Raw genomic sequence first — 17137 nt, 5'->3', positions numbered from 1 at the left:
AACGGCGCCGCCCGCGGCGCTCTGGCCGCTCGCCCGGAGCGAGGAGGCCGCGAATGAGCGGCCGAAGGTTGGCCCACTCTGGCCCCAAGAGGCAGGGAGGGGAGGGGAAGGGAAGACAGGGAAGGGGCTGCCCGCCGCCGGCTACGGCCCCTCGCTCTCCGCACGGCCGGGCAGGGCCGGGCCGGGCCGCAGGGGTGCGGTGGAACCGAGCGGATCGGGGGCTTGGCCGCGGAGGGGAGAGGGGCGCAAGCTACACACCCAGCAGCAGCCCGTCCATGTCAAAGATCAGGTGAGTGACCGGGCGCAGCGCAGCCCCCGCGGAGGCGGAGGCGGCCATGGCGGGGCCCGAGCAGGCGGAGCGGCCGCGGGGCGAGGCGGGCCGGTCGCGGTGCGGGGGGGCCGGGACCGTTCGGCGGGTGCAGAGCGCGTGGGCCGGCCCAGGGCGTCTCTCTGTGAACTGTCCCCTTCCGATGGGAAAGCAAAGTCCGCTGCTCTGCCTGGGGCCTCTTTTGCTGCAGCATTGAACTGCTTGCCCGCAGGGGTTGTACAGGCTCCAGCACTGGAGATACTCAAGAACCGTCTGGACGCAATCCTGTGCCGTGTGCTCAAGACTGGCCCTGGTCGAGCAGGGAGCTTGAACCAGATCATAGAATCATAGAATCGATTGGGTTGGAAAAGACCTCCGAGATGATCAGGTCCAACCCTTGGTCCAGCTCCAGTCCCTTTACTAGATTATGGCACTCAGTGCCACATGCAGTCTCAGTTTAAAAACCCCAGGGATGGTGAATCCACCACCTCTCTGGGCAGCCCATTCCAATACCTGATTCCTCTCTCTGGAAAGAATTTTTTTCTGATATCCAACTTAAATTTCTCCTGGCAGAGCTTGAGCCCGTGCCCCCTTGTCCTATTGCTGACTGCCTGGGAGAAGAGACCAGCCCCCACCTGGCTATAACTTCCCTTCAGGTAGTTATAGACAGTGATGAGGTCACCTCTGAGCCTCCTCCAGGCTAAACAACCCCAGCTCCCTCAGCCTCTCCCCATAGGACTTGTGTTCCAGTCCCTTCACCAGCCTTGTTGGTCTTCTCTGGACTCGCTCCAGCACCTCAGTATCTTTCCTCTGTGGTCCCTTCCACACTTCCCTTTCTGTGATTCTTAAATCCTGTTTGGTGCTGCTGGCGAGAGACACCTGGGAGTTGCTCTCCAGTTGACGCTTTAGGCAGTGTTTCCTCGCAAACCTTTTGCTTGCCTGTGTGGAGATGTACAGGGATAATATTGACATTGGGTCATAGTCGGAGCCATAAACCAAAAGGCAGAAATGTATGTAAAGCTGTGAGAGAAAAGTAATGGGACAAAACCCCAAAATTTTGAGCATAGAGTAAACCCTTAGGGTTTATTGACTGCAAGAACAGTTAATTGAAGGTTGAGATGAAACAAAATCTGCCTGTACGGGCACATGATCCAATTTTGACTGGGTAGTTGTGAGAAAAGGAGGGAACTTAACTCATCAGTCTTCTGCTTTTATCTTTTCATGCAGGTAACTCTCTGCTGGGAGTCAAGATCATTGAAATACCAGTTGCAGAAGCAGACATGAAAAGAGCAGTTTCAGACTCCCAAGGTGACATACTGGCTTGAAGATTTGTACAGCTTTGCCATGAAGGCAATGGTTTAGTTGCAGCTTCTCATAGAGGAAGTCCTGTCTCATTTGTAGGTAGGCCTTGCAGCAGTTCTTTTTTTTCTAACAGCACCTTCGTTTGAATTGGCAGTGCATCACCATTTTAGCAAGTTAATAGTGTTGTTTTAAAGAACCAACTGTAGGTGTTAGCCATATTTGAATTTTAATTTCGTGTCCTTAAGCGTCTTACCTACGCCCAAAACCTGTCCCTCAAAATACACTCACCCTATGGTTTTTGTGTAATGTAGGCACAGAGTCCTCATACCTTATCCTATCTTGAAAATAAGAAGACAAATAAAGTATCCTTGGCCTTTACTTGTACGTTTTTAATAATAAAACTTGACTTTCAAACAAAGTTTTTTGAGTTTTTGATTGGTTTTCTCTTTTTTCCTTGTCTCCTTCTGTAATGATATGCTGCTTAGGCCCTGCCTATATAGACTAGGAAAAAGACTGTGCACAATACCTTAAATGTCTTCTAAAAATTCCACGTGTAGTCATGACACACATCTGTTAGCTCTTATATAGATATAAGAAAATGGGTATTGCGATTCCAGGCAATTTTTTTCTTTGTAACTTTACAGCACGAGTGTTAAGAATGGCCACAGATGTTTTGTTTCTGCAATAAACACTGTGCAACAAGTCAATATTCCAGCTTTGTTTCAGATAGCAAATATGTGTCCTGTGTAGTTCACATAGGTGGGAGCACAGCTAGAATCAACAGAAAGGTAAAATCCTAAATAGAGTATGTATTAACTGTAAGTGTTAACTGTTAAGGGGAACTTAAAAAAATCATTGTAGTAATTTCAATGCTTGTAATGGTAGTATTGTGCTGTCCTAAGAAAGAATGGGTTTCTGCAGTAAGAGTGTACAGTGTTAAGACAAAAATTTGAAGAGGATGAGTTATGAGGTTTTATGACAGTTGTACCTGAGGTGGATTAATCCACTTTCTAATTAGCAAATATTCCAAAAAGTTGGTCTTAAATTGTATTGCTGATAGAGTAAAACTTGTTAACCAGAAAAAGCTGTGTTAGTTTGGTATCTTGATGCCTTATTCTAATTAGAGAAAAGCGTTAAGTGTTTGAGTACAACTCCATTTCCCATGCCCTCTGCAGAAGGGGAGGTAATATTTTTGTGGTGTTAATCACCAGGTCATCTGAGAAAACAAAAGGCAAAACTTTTGAGTATTTAAAGTGGAAATAAATCATACAGACAATCTATGTGAAAGAAACCCACAAAATCAAACTGTAATACACAAGGTAAACATTTTAGGGGTAAGGGTTTGGTGTCACAAATCTTATGGTACACAGTTCAAGACTGTTACATTGTCTGACAGATGGATGACCTTAATTTGCTTTGCTTTTCTCTGACTCATTAGTGATAATCAGTGTAATGTTAGCTTACTTGATTCTTCAAAGCAGCATTCAAACAGGAATGTCTTCTCAATATAGACAACTGCTTAGGTTGATTCTGCATGGCTAATTCTTCTTACTAACAGAATGCAATTAAGTCCGAGCAACTCATGGTGGAGCATAGTTTTCTAGATACACAAGTAAGAGAACACGCTGATCTAAGTTTTATTTGAGCTGTCTTAAATATTAGTTTCAAATGAACTCAGCAGTAGTATTTGGTCTTGGTTGTTTTTTGGTTTTTTTTTAAAGAGGTAGTGAAAAGAATTTAAGATTGAGAATTGTGCATTTTTTCCATTTGCTACTATTTTTATTACTGATTTTAAACTTGTTTTGATTTATGAGGACTTGTGTAAATTTTGAGTTGTGGAAAGCATACTGTAGTGGAGGTCCAGTAACCATGAAAACTGACAATTAGATGCCTACAAACCTGGTATATGCTTATTGAGAATGAACATGGGTAACGGAGATATAATTGTGCAAGTGGACTTGAATCCTGCAAAGTCTGAAGAAGACGATTAACTTCATGTACATTTTAAAAATGAATTAAAGTTGTTATCTGAGCATATACTAAAACAGATTAATAAATCATTGCTGAGTTTCAAATTTTATGATGATACATGGTGCATGTACATCTGGATGTCCAGGTTTTTAAAAGACTGTAAATTAGCTGCCTATAGGTAGCCCCTCCTACCCCAAACAAGTCTAATTTCTCTGGCTTCCTAATATTATGTTAAAATCACTTTGGTGTTCTTACATGTGAGATAAAGGGAAAAATTTCAGGTGCATATCCATAGAATTATTAAGTGTGCAACACAATGTTTTACATACACAGTTCTCATAACCAATCTCTGTATGTTTGGGTTTTCCTTACTTTGAGGCTAAAATGTTTTCCACATCAGTGAAATTTATGTAACTAAGTTCTTTTCCTGGAGAGTAAAAGCTTCAGATTATGCTTAAGTGTTTTCTCAGGTGATGCACTTGACTCAATATTTGCAGTTTCCTATTTCACAATTTCATACTGTGCTTGAAGCATGGATTCACTTACCTATTTTTTATACCACTGATAGGAATGTCATGCACTGTATGTTTCACACAGAAATGACTGACTTTATTTTTCTTGTACTGCAGGTGCCTTGGCAAAGAGGATAAACAGATTATAATCCGTTTTGGTTTGAATATTAAAAAAGAATATAAAGACTTGAATAAATCCAGGAATTCTAAAGCTTTCATAATGATTTACATGAACAGCTGTTAAACCCACTATTAGTAACAAATTACTTGAAATGACTTGGAGTAAAATGTAAATTAATTTAGGTATCAGCTGAGATTTACAACAGTTGCTAAATTTGAGCCTATAAGCCCCCATAAAATGAAGCCCCTTGCAGTGCTGGATGTCACCAAACAAGAGCTTTTTACCCTAAGACTATGAATTACATGAAATTTATTGTTTCAGTTCATGTTTTTATAGCTGCAAAAGGGAAGATGAGCATATGTCTTAAGGTGTTAAATACTACCACACACCTGCTGAGCTGAGTCGTATTTTGTTGATTACATAAGTCAAAAGGGAGTATATCCTCTTTTAATCAATCGTGTATTTTTTTAGCCAAGAAAGGAGAGGGAGGAGAGCCATCTATTTTCTAGATTTTTGTATTGACCACCAATTACAAATGTGTTAGTTACAAAGGCAGGAAAGATGCTTCAGGAGAATAAAGTGAAGAAGATGCATGTTCATCATCTATAAATTTAGATGAGGCACTATAAAAAGGTTCTTAAGCAGCAATGACGGATGAAATTCTAGAAAAGCCAGCCAAGCATGCAAGAGGGAACAAGGGAACTGTGCTCTGATATCTTTAGATGTCAATTGCTGTAGTTATTGATGAGATTGTACAAGAGAAGGAACAGTTTCTGAAGCTGGGAAATGAATCCTTAATACCATGCTTCAGGGCCTTTTTTGTTTCCATTAAAGTCACTGAGAACCATTTTCTCTCTTTTATGGGTTGTTTGATTTAGCATTTTGACATAATTTTTGGTCTTCCAGTAAAATACTGGCTGCACACAGGCAAACTGCTCAGGTGATTAGAAGTGTTATTGTAATGGAAATCCTGAAGTGCTTAATGGGTGGGTCCTGCCTAGCTTTAAACTATTAGAAAGATTAGGACAGAAGATAGTGCATCCCCAGATAAGATATGAAGTCTTGTATCCTGCTTTGCTTTTGCTGTGTGATAAGATCTTCCTGTGTGGGATTATTTTCAACATTTATTTATTTATCTAATTTTCCATTGTTGCAGGAGCCTAAAATATTTGTTATGCTTTTGTTATGCTCCATTTGTTAAGCTCTTGTTATGCTCTTTCTTGTCTGCATGTGAATTTATTGGTTATGGGGGTTATTTTCATTTTATTACAGTTTGATTGTTGCAGATTATAGGAAAAGTTTTGTATTTATACTGTCATGCAGAATGAACATTCTGTGAACCTTCCTGAGCAAGTCGAGGTGAAACTAAATGCAGTCACCCTTCCAGTGATCCTTTTCAGTCTTGTATTCCTAAGCTCAACCTTTTCAAAGGGTGCAGTAATTAGATCTTCAGATGGTAAAGAAAGAGAGGGAATTGTGATTCCCAGGGTCACAAGGTCTCTAAGCCACTGATCTGTAATGCTGCTCCAGAGTCAGGGTTTATATGTGTATTCCCTACTCAGCATGCATCAAGCTGTAGAGTTGAATCTCCAGAGCTCAGACATTCAGCCTGCTTTGTGACTCTGTGCCCTTAAAAGTTTGTCTACCTAGGAGAGTTGAGTAAAGATAAAGGAACTCTTGGACACACAGCCCATAATTGTCTACATGATCAGGGGAGCAGTCTAGGTACTGCAGGGGGGCAGTTGCAGGGCAGCTATTGCATAGTGCCACTGTTTTGGGTTTTTTTCGTTTTTTTTTTTTTGCAGTGTTTCCAGTGGTCTGAGCTTCTAGATCTATCCAGACAGAGAAGGCATAACACCATGCTGGTACATAACGAAGTAGCAACTCTGCTGGGCAGAAATGGTGGGCAAAGTAGAGGGGGCAGTGCCAAGCAGAATTAGCCAGAGGCTTCTTTACTTCCCCTGGCAGCAGAGTTGTATCAGCCATATAGGCAGTGCCTGACTATGGGAGTTGGGACTTTTCCTTGGCTGCAGGAGTTAGTGTACCTCCCAACCAAGTCATAACTCCATTTTTATCTTCCCCCCAAAGCTGCCACCCTGCCCTCCTTACATACACTGACAGGCAAACACACACTGGTGCTACGCTCCAGAATATGCTGGTGTGGACATCCAAAGGCAGATAGGTTTATACGTTTTTGTGACCACTAGCATATAGGGCACTGACTAATTATTGGATGAGGAAATAGTCCCTTCATTAGATTGTCCACTTACTTTAAATTCAGTTTATGTTCTTATCTCTTGAAGAATTAGGTTCAGTGTACTGTAACAAAATAGATTAGAAAATAATGTTGCTTTATTTCTTATTTTATACTTTCAAGGGAAATATTCTTAGCAGAAGATCAGTAACAGACGCTTGTTTTCATAAAACAAGAAACACCACTTGTAAATGCACATAAGCTTAGATATTAGAGATACCTAGAAGGAAGCAGTTAAGTCCCAGTGCTGTCATATATAAATTGGTAAGTACAGTCTTCTGCTTGGTGGTCAGAAGGCCAAAGTATCTTAAAAAACAATGTTTCTAACAAATTAAGAAAAAACGCAAAACTGGGTATCCCTGTGGAAAAAAGAAACCAAAACCACTAAAACACCTATTGCTCCAAATGGAGATTATAATCCATTAAGTAACACAGATTGTTGGAGAATACATTACTGCAGAACACAGTTCCCTGTTTGCCATAGCTAAATGCAGCCTTCCTGCTACCATTTCAGTTTTCAGCCCTACTTAAGCTTTGAAATCATTAAGTAATTGTCACTTTAAGCACCCTTCAGTGATTTCTAATCAAACACGGAAAGGAAGCCTAAACAAAGAAAACCCCTCCATTGAGTCTTCATTCAATGCTCATATTTGGACAGGAAAGGGGGAGGGTGTTTATTTTCTCACTCATTAACACATTGTAATTTTTTGCATACTGTTCTGGTTAGAATGAATTGAACTTTTTACATTGCATTGTAGTTTTCCATATCAAATGCCTTGAATTGTCATGTTAATTAGCACAGACAAGTCTGCTATTAATCCATCTTTATTTTGTCATATATATCCTTGTGTTATCATTACTTTCTTCTAATTCACATAATCACAAGGTCTTGAATTAATGCTACTTAACAACAGTTGATTTTAATAAAATTTATTGTAAGTAAATAGTTATTGTTACACATTAAGGAGTTGCAGTGTATGTACATCAGAAATTTTTTTTGCCAGTGGATGTTGCTTCTCATCCATTGTACTTCTTGTACTGCTTATGTCCATGTAAAGGGTTTCTTTCTTAGTACTTTCTAAAGTATGAGTAATCTAAAAATATCATTAATCAAAGGGATTAAAAACTAAGTTATTATTTACTTTAAGAAGATTGACAAGACTTTTTAAAAATGGTCTTCATACTCATTTTTTAATGCTTTCAGTAACTGCAAGACAGTAATTCAGTTTTTCAAAGGTTGGGCTAGCATTTCCTGTATGTATTTGAGACAGAGAAAACTTGGTAAATTCAAATTCTTTCATAGTTCTTACAGTGCAATGCTGTTTTTTAAATAGACAGAGGAAAAGTGCAGGAGAAAGCTCAGGACAAGCTGTACTGATTTCCTGAACCACAGAAAAATGTAATTTAAATTTTGCATTTTAAAATGCAGCTGTTCAAAAACCTTGGTTCAATTTTATTTCTCCCAGTCATTGTGAGCTTCTGTGTTTTGCCTGAAAGAAAAGTAAAATCTCAGGTTTAGAATATAAGGCTTGGATTCTGTTCAGTTTCATCAATATTGATTTTCACATGTCTTTCAATATCCATCTTTCTCTTCCTGATCAAATTTCCATGTGAAAAATACATAAATTGGGGTGAGGAAGACAATTGCTATAATATATAAACTAGCTAGCAATTTTTGAAGTTTGATGAATGATTTTTTTGTGTGAGGGTCCCGGGACTTCCTGGGAGCAGTCATTTTCTGGGAGCACATGCATTTTCTAAGACAATGCATAGTGAACAAACCAGGATGGGCTGTAGTGTATGGTATTTATAAAAACAATCTTTAAATATTTCTGTACCTCTGATGGAAAAGTTTGAAAACACTAATCTGATTATACTTTAAGAGGTGTTTCAGTGCTATTTTTCCAAAGTTGCTAAGTAGGTATTCAGCGGGAACTCTTTCCATGTGTACAGAAGGCAGAAATTTACCTGAGATTCTGGCACTGCCTTTGTTTTCCAAAAATACCATGCAAAGTCACTAAAGTTGAAAAATGGCAGAATCAGTAACAAACTAAAAAAAGCATCTTGGTTAGGCATATGTGTATAAGCATGATGAAAACATGTTGAGATTTTTTCCTACTATTGAAGTAAAGCATGAAGAAATTGTGTAGGTGTGGTATAGTAAGTTTCCTTTTTCAGTGTTGTCCTTCTTCCCCTCCACCACTTCTGTTTCAGTTCACGTGACAGGACTTTGTACCCATTTACTGATAATAAGTGCTCAGCCATCTTGTTTGAAAACTAGAATCAGAAACTGAAACAATTCCGTGCTGCAAGGTAAAATGTCCCTTCTGCCTGAAGTCTGTCATTTATGGTTAGTTTAACTGTAGACACTGGAGTAATGTTTATTTCATATCCTTTCACAGCTCAAATTAAAATCTTCATGGCAGGAAATTAGCAATCTTGAAATAATAATATTCAGTGTTTTCCTCATTAACCTTATGCAATGTATCTTTTATAAGAAAGAAAAAAAGGGTGCTAACACCATCTCCTCTATGAGATGCTATCTGCTACAATGGCAAATTATTTTGTAACAAAATGTACTTTGCTATTAGGTATTGCAATGAAGAACATTGCCTGCCTACAACAGGTTAAGAAAATCAAAAGCATTACTTGAATTGTGAAAGCATTTTGAACAGAAAAGAAAGCAGGGTGTTTATGGACTAGAAGATTTTTCAGCTGTGCAACAGTGTTTTTTTCTTAGCACTTAAACTCTAGTTGTTTAATAAGTAATGTTAAGAGTATATGTAATTTTGATTATGGAGTCTGCTTCAAGAATCAAATGGAAATGAATTGTTAAAAACTTTTGGAGGAGCTTGGGTTCTGAAGTAAGTTCGTAGTTTTGAAGTGACTCCAGTTTGTGTGCTGTGTATGTAATCTGACAAAATCCTTTCAATTTAAATGTGATAGGCTACCAGATTTAACTGTAACTTTTAAAGTGATATTAAATCTAATATTTTCCTTTGTAACATCATACACAATCCAACCTGCAAACTGGGGACAAACACATCTACTTAGGGGACAGTATCTGTAAGAGGAAACACCGAGGTAGAGGAGGATGGCAAGGAATAATAGAGACAGAGGAAAGGTAAGGAAAAAATTTATCACTCCTGGATGGGTTGTATCTGCCAGGCTTAAACAGCAAAACTGCATTTGGGCAACCATGCTGAGACAAGAAGAAGGAAGATGAAAGATGAAAAGACTATTTAACCCAAATGAGTGTTTGAACCAAAGCTGACCACGTATATTGCTTGCTATGCAGTTTTGTAATGGCTTGTTAATAATATGGATCCCATACATCCTGTTTTCTCACAAACATGTATTTTGCTTCTGCCCTTAGGTGCTCTGTAGGTGGATTTTGGTAAGTGCAGACCTGTATTGTAGCCCTGTCAGACCAGCAGCTGAGTCTGCTTTAACAGGGAGAGAGCCAGAGTCGTCAATAGGGAGCAGTGTGTACTGCTGGCAGGTGGAAGAGCCTGTGTTGTGGGGAGGGAAGTCATGGAGGAGACAAGCAGCGAGACGCAGCAGCATCCAGAGCAGTGATTAATGTTGGAGTGGCAGTGTGAATAGCAGTACCTGGGCAAGCAGAACTGGAGGAGTCGAGCCACTGCATCCAGAAGGTATTCAGCCTGAGTTCAGTTCAGTGGCACATTAACATGGGATCCTTGAGAAGGGATTTGAAATGGGATAGGGCATGGTTTAGGAAGATTAGAATTGAAGAGAGTTTGTGTGATGGCTTGTTGGTTGTATGAGTAGAAGTTTGGAGATTAAATAAGTGAATGAAAATTAGTTGAGTTGAGAAGTTTAGTTGAGAATGAGAGGAGGAAGACAGGACATTTGAGATGACTTTTTAAGAAGTGCTTAACAAGAATTGTGACTATCGCGCTCTGGACTGTGAACACACAGGTTTGAACTGCTTCAGGTATGCAATGATAGGGATTGGGGATTTTTTGCATCCTGAACATAAGTTTTAAATTTGGTGTAAAAATGGCCTCATCTTTTTTTCTACCATGCTAAAGAATTGGTAAGGAAATCTTAGGGTACAGAGCTCAGACAGATGTGTTTTCCTCTGATATTACTAGCCACAGTGGTTTGCATTGTGTTGTATGCAAACATGCCTTCTGCAGGAACCCCTAGTGCTACAAAATTTATTTAATTAGGAGTCAAACCAGTAAGCTAGAAGGCTATTTTTTCTTATTTCTTTCCTACCTTTTGCTTGTTGATTACAATCTGCACTACTGACAGAATTGACAATGATGATGAAGAAAATTAGAAGCTATTGAAATGGATTAGTCATTTACAAAACTTTGTCTTAGCATCACATCTTTAGTTTGTACAATTCTAACAGACAACTGGGTATGTTGTCTAGTATAGCAGTTGTCTAACAATAACAATAAAGTATTACTCCTGAAAAAATGTATTTTGGACAAAGAAATTGATATGTTCTTTCTCACTGATGAACAGAATCTATCCTTTAAAAACGTAAGTTTGTCTTATTCCTAAAGGTACAAAGCAAGGAAAAATGTCCTGTATTAAAAACTTACTTAAAAAAACATTCTGATACGATTGAAAAAGCATGTTATTTGCTTCAGAAATGCCTGCAGTGTGCTCCAGTCCAGGCCACAAGATAATGAGACCCCTGGAGCTATTATTGAGAAACTTTCAAATATAAAATGGAAGCTAATGCTGGTGTACCACAAGAAAAGGTGTTACACAAGAAAATGGAAAAATATCTTTTCTGAATACTTTTAATATTTATTTATGATCTTAAAATGTCATACAAAATAAGGTGAAAATGAAGTGAATTGCTATAGTTTTGAGCTAATGCTAATTTTCATTTTGACATGTTGGGGTTTTGCCTCAACTCCTATGTGCAAAGGAATGGTGTTCTAACAGCAAGAATTTGCAAGTTTCATGGAGTTCCTATGAAAACGAGGAAGAAAGAACTAGAGAAAGAGTAGGGAATGAAAGAGGGAAGGAGAAGAGTGTTTTTACTTACGCAGAGTAGAAGAAACCTGGACACCTCTGGCTTAAATTACTGTTTTACTATATTGCTATAATACAATATATGCATTTCTACACTGTTTGTTCAGGATATTTTTTTTATTTTCTGAAGCCTCTTCTTGTATTGTAGGCAGATATTTTTTGTTTTAGAATGATTGGCTGTTTCTGATATCCTTAATTTTAAGACTTTCATTTTAATTGTTGCCTAATTCTATGATGTTTAAATTCTGTCTCTCAAATATTTTGCCAAGCTAAGTATATTCACAATTTCTTTTTCTTGATGGGAGAGACAGTTATTTCTTTGTATGATTATTGAAATTAATATATTATCAAATCCTTGGAATTGGGATAAAACATTGTTTAATAAATAAGTCTTACTTTGTAAATATTCTTTGCCTTTCACTGGCACATTTTTTTAACAGACTGGTCTGTGGAGTATGCAACCAGACAGCTGTGTAGCTACTATGCAGGTCAGAGTCCTTCTTTTCCTAATTTAACAAGTGTTCTTTCTAAGGTCAATATTTTTCCTGGTTTGCAAGACTTCCTAACTTCATGATCCTTACATATTTTTTTAAAGTCCGTTTTGAAATAATTGTATTTTATTTTTAAGCTGTTTTGTACTTTTTTATTGAATAGTGCTAGTGGAGTATCTCTTCATTAAAGCTTGATAGAAAATAACTTGCCATCCTACTTCCCTCCCTACCCTGCATTTCTGAAGCTCTTTTTTCACCATTTTAATTGGGGAAAAATTAAAATTATCCATGGGTAATTTTATTCTCTTTGTTTTAATTTTGCATTAGGTCCTAAAAATTGGGTAGGTTGGGGTTAATCTTTTAACTCTGTTCAAAAGAATACAAAAAATATTGCTCAGTCCAAAAGAACAAAAAAAGTGATTTGGATTCACCTTGTAAATGCTAAACAGGCTACTTTTAAGGTGTAAAAGTAAAGGAGTACAATTTCGTTCAAAATTCTTTTTTTTTTTCTGCTAGAAAGATTTTTGTCAAAAAAAATTCCAAATAATTTGTTGTGAGACACATTCATGACTATTTTCAGAATGAGGACACAACATTCCCTTGGTATTAGTTGTAGAACAAAAGTAACATAAACCAGATTTTCCAGTTTTGGAAACTGTAAAGAAGGAGCTTGGTCTTGAATAAGCCACTACACTTGTTTATTTTTAATATCTCTTACCCATGCAAATTAAGAGGAAGGAGAAGGTGTTTGTTTATGTCTTGTGAGCCTCCTGCTTACAGTAGCAACATGGTGAGTCAGTTGGTCTCAAATTGAATTTTTTTGTTTTACTTAAAAAGCTTTGCCATTTCTCCCCCTGGGAAAAAGTTTACTTCTAGAATATAGATGGATTGGATGACAGCAAAGAAACTTTTGGCTACAGGTAATCAATGAAATTTCCCATTGGATCCATTTATCCTATTTCATTTTAAATGTGGTGGGTTGGCCCTGTTTAGCAGCCAAGCACTCACACAGCTACTCATTCCCTTCCTCCCTTCCTTCCTTCCCCAAGGAGATGGGGAAGAAAATAGGAACGGGAGTGAGAAAACTCATGGGTTGAAATAAAGACAGAAAAATCATTGCCATGGGCAAAAACACTTGGAGAATTTAACTTCATTTATTGCTAAGTAGCATAAATATTTAATTGGTTGTAGTACTGGGAAACAACAACAAAAAAAGAACAAACGTTTAATCTTGCAGGAAAAAACACATTTACTTCCACTTTCCCAGGCTCAACTTCAGATTCCTCTCTTTCATCTTCCTAGTCTCCACACCTTCACTCCAGACATCTCCTCCTGCTGTGTTGCTGCTGCAGGTTGTGTACAGTCCCTTCAGGGAGGGACTGGTTGGCATGTAAGGATGAAGTTGGTGTTTAGCTGTTTCCTTCTGTCACTCCTTGTTGCTCCATGGGCCACAGTTCCTTTGGGCACGTATCTGATCTAATGTGGATCACCTTCTACTGCTCTGACCTTTTTATTCCTTCTTCCTCCTCCTCTCTCTATGCTCCCCACAGCCATTTTCCCTGTGTTCCTTGTCCAAATACTTTTTGCCTTTTCTGAAATATGTTTGCCCAGAGTGCCCCCACCTTCGCCGATGGGCTCATCTGTGCCCTGCAGTGAGTCCATTGTAAAGCTGCCTGAAACTGTGCTAGCACAGAGCATCCCCTGATCTCTTCTCACAAATGAGTCAGGAGAACACGTGCGGTGCTTATGCATGTAAGTAGTGACATGATCAAAATATTAACTATCCATGTGAATTGCTGAACAGTGCCCAGGCACATTAACAGACATTTTCTTGCCATGTGTCAGGAACTGAAGTGGTTTTACTTCTGTGACAGGAACTTCATGAAATAAAGTAACAGGGTCTAGCAATGACTAGCCAGTCACAGGCTGTTTTGGTTCCTTGTGTGGGCAGCCCATAAACAAGAGTAGGCGGGAAGTAGACTGTGAACCACAGTCAGGCTGATATCTTCTGCTGGCTGGTCCCCTCTGACAAGAGCTTCCTTGAAATACCATTTGACTTGAGTAACAGAAGGAATTGTAATTTCTAGTCTGCCAGAACAATGTCAGAGATAAAGTTTATCTGTCTGATCAGACTTGTGATTGTAACCTAAAAACATGTTGGCTATAGCTGACTTCAATCAGAATTACGAATATTCCTATAAAATAATCCTTGCTGTTGGATTTAATCACTCTTATCTCTTTTGTTTTAGAGTAATGAAATAATAAAATATTTAAGATGGAATATTCATCAAATTGCTATATAGTCTGGAAAGGAATACTTGGATACATCCCCTGGAGGAAAATTTTGCAACTAAAACACATGAAGAATTGTCCCTAGTTCTTAGATTTCAGGGTAATATTCAGAGTAGAAAGCTGTTACACCAGTAAGGTTGGTAGAGCACATAATACTAATTGGAAAATGTCATGTTTGTTTATTACATAAAGGCTTTTTTTTAATATTTTATGCTGAGTACATGCAGGCAACCCACCATCAAGGTCGGATTTATTTCATATGACTTTATTCCTTTTGTATATATCTAGTCTGAACTAGGTGGTTAGGCTTTCTAGTCTGTGGGAAAAGGTCATGAGCATTACTTCATGAATTCCATCATACCAGTCTTAAGAAGAAATGAATCATCTTTCAAAGGTGTCTGTCTTCTCCTATTAATTAGAGAGGAACCCTGAGTGATTAGCTCAAACTAAATGCCTAGCTTAAAGATGAATACATTCATGTGGATTGGTTTGCATAGTGTGTGCCTGTTTGGCCAGCTAGGCACTTAACTTCTACATGAGTAAAATCAATATTGGCTGAATGTAGCCTATTCTTAATTTTTCTATCTGATACAATCAGCTGTATTGAGAGCCCTTAAGTGTTACAAGTATAAATAACAATAGAACTAGTGTAAAAATAATAGTTCCACCTTTTGAGAACAAATTAATTTGAATGCCATTTCTCTTTTCTTTAAATAAAATATCCTTTTGGAAATAGCATAACATACTGGGTCATTTTATTGATGTATTACCTCCTAGCTTTATGTATCAAAGAAAAATTAACTGGCCATTTCCCTGCAATTTCCTCTGGTAAACCACTCCAACTAGGAAAAGTGATTGTAGGTAGAAGAATATGATATTATAAAATCCAAAGCTTTGATCTTGACAGACTCCAGAGGAAGCTAGTGACTAACTCAGGAGAGAGGCAGGTTTTAGTGAGGGTTGAGTTGATTTTTGCATTAGGTTTCATGTTTTCCCTGACAGGCATTTGAAGACTACCATTTCAGTGAATATGGTTTCGAAACTGCTTTCAAATTGAAGGAAAACAAAATTCAATGTTAAGCAGTTGGTTATTTGTGTTACTGTCCCTCCAAAGACTTAGAACAGGACTTAGATACCAACCTTCAGATAAGTGCACTATCCCTGTGACAGCAGCATATCGGTGGAGTTTAGTGTCTTAGTCCAATATTATGTGTAGACTTTCTTCATTTTAAAACATTTTTTGAAATACTACTTTGAATGGAAACTCAAAAGAGACTGGTTTGGCTGTAGTTAGGTGAGGGTAAAGAGTCTGTAACCAGTCAATGAGATGAAGCTGTAGTTGCTGCAATTCAAATGGACATAACCAAAATCTTCTGTTAATTCCGTGTGTAAGACAGTCTTTATCTGCTTGCATATCATAAACACAGAAGTACAAAATTGTAGGCACATAAATTCTTCTTCATGTCCATCTGACACTCTTGAAAAAGTGTCAAAAATAGTAATTTTGCACATCAACTGTATGTATTAAAAACCCCTGACTCAGCATCTTTCACAACTATTAAGTAAGGTAGATATCATAGATGAGTTTAGCTAAGCCCTCAAAGTATGAAAGCATCATATTGCATTGATTAATGCAGCATTATAAAGTTCTTATTCTAACAGGCATACACATAAAAACAGATACTTCATAATATCGTATATCAACAACTTTACATGTCAGTAAGCATCATGTAATATTTACGGAAGCTGATATGGATTTGAGAAGCAAAACTTTCTCATCTCTGATCTTTCAGCACATCAACATGAAATGGTGATTTATCATATCATTTAATCTAAACACGAAATGTATGCAGAGAGATACAGACCTAAAATCCTTGTGAAATGGTGACCTATAAAGACAGAGCAGACTTGCATCGCTCATACATGCTCAAACATCTGACTGAAGCGACATGACACAGTCACTAGTTAGTTACTCATGATGGGCTTTTTTTTTTTTTTAAAAGATTTTTCTTTCACAGAGTGGTGCATGACTGGCAAATAGGCTGACTGTGTTAGCTTGAGGATCTCTTATTACATTGCTGAGCAGATCCCGTAATCAAAATGAATTTTTAATGAGCCTTTGGCTAACAGAAGGAATGTTGTGAAATAGTAACCAGGGAAAAGAGCATATTCTCTAATATGTATATATAATTATACGGGGCTTTTATTCATCATCATCATGGCCAGGCTTCACAAAGGAAGATTTGGGAAGGGCTCTACCCACGTGGGTGTGTCCTTTGAGCCTGCACAGTGAACTTTTTAGGTGAGGCACAGCGTGCACGGAACTGGCCCCACCATTTCAATCCTAAGGTTCATCTGCCACGGCTGAGTGAGCTTGGACAGTGACAGTGAAGTCCTCAGGACTAGAACCTACAGCCCCCAGTATTGCCAGAAGGTCTCCCATCCAAGTACTAACCAGGGCTGACCCTGCTTGCCTTCCAAGGTCTGACAGGATCAGGTGTCAGGGTGGCATTTAACTGCCCTAGGGGTTTTATTAAAAATAAAATAATGACATTATATCACAAAATATTATATTTTACTCTATTCAGGTTATAATTTGCTACCAGAAATAATGTTTATTAATATTGCCAATAAGTTCTCTAATTTATTTGAGATGAAGCTATAAAATTCTTGAGAGACCATTTTAAAAAGATACGTAAACTGAACTTAGGTCTGATAGAAGCTCCATGATTTCATTTCTATTTGCTTCAGACTCAGTAATTAATCATGCTTGAACAAGAAACATGATTATTTGTTCTGATGTTTGTCCCAGCTTATGTTAAGTGAAATTTCTGTCTTACAATGAGACAACTTTTGATAAATTAA

At 38.2% G+C, this 17137-nt stretch overlaps 2 protein-coding genes across 6 annotated transcripts in view; one reads left to right on the top strand and one right to left on the bottom strand.

Annotated features, from left to right (window-relative positions):
* The window catches only part of PUDP (pseudouridine 5'-phosphatase), a 61105-nt gene extending 60674 nt beyond the window's left edge, over positions 1–431 (bottom strand). Inside the window, exon 1 of the mRNA XM_071565977.1 lies at positions 259–431. Coding sequence (XP_071422078.1) covers positions 259–337 — 79 coding nt within the window. The 5' untranslated portion in view covers positions 338–431. The remainder of the gene's footprint in view (positions 1–258) is intronic.
* STS (steroid sulfatase) overlaps positions 1–17137 on the top strand; it is a 111203-nt gene that overhangs the window by 396 nt on the left and 93670 nt on the right. For 2 of the 5 annotated variants that reach the window (XM_071565776.1, XM_071565523.1), the window contains exons 1-2: positions 101–289; positions 1535–1708. The gene's annotated coding sequence lies outside the window, so the exon portion shown is untranslated. Of the gene's footprint in view, positions 1–100; positions 290–1534; positions 1709–8750; positions 8781–9488; positions 9592–9843; positions 9865–17137 lie in introns of those variants that run through there. The other 3 variants (XM_071565864.1, XM_071565694.1, XM_071565609.1) reach the window with 3 other exon arrangements.

The sequence above is a fragment of the Pithys albifrons genome, chromosome 1 (genome assembly GCF_047495875.1).
Source record: "Pithys albifrons albifrons isolate INPA30051 chromosome 1, PitAlb_v1, whole genome shotgun sequence".
NCBI classification, from domain to species: domain Eukaryota; kingdom Metazoa; phylum Chordata; class Aves; order Passeriformes; family Thamnophilidae; genus Pithys; species Pithys albifrons.
This window is presented reverse-complemented; position numbering and strand designations above follow the sequence as displayed.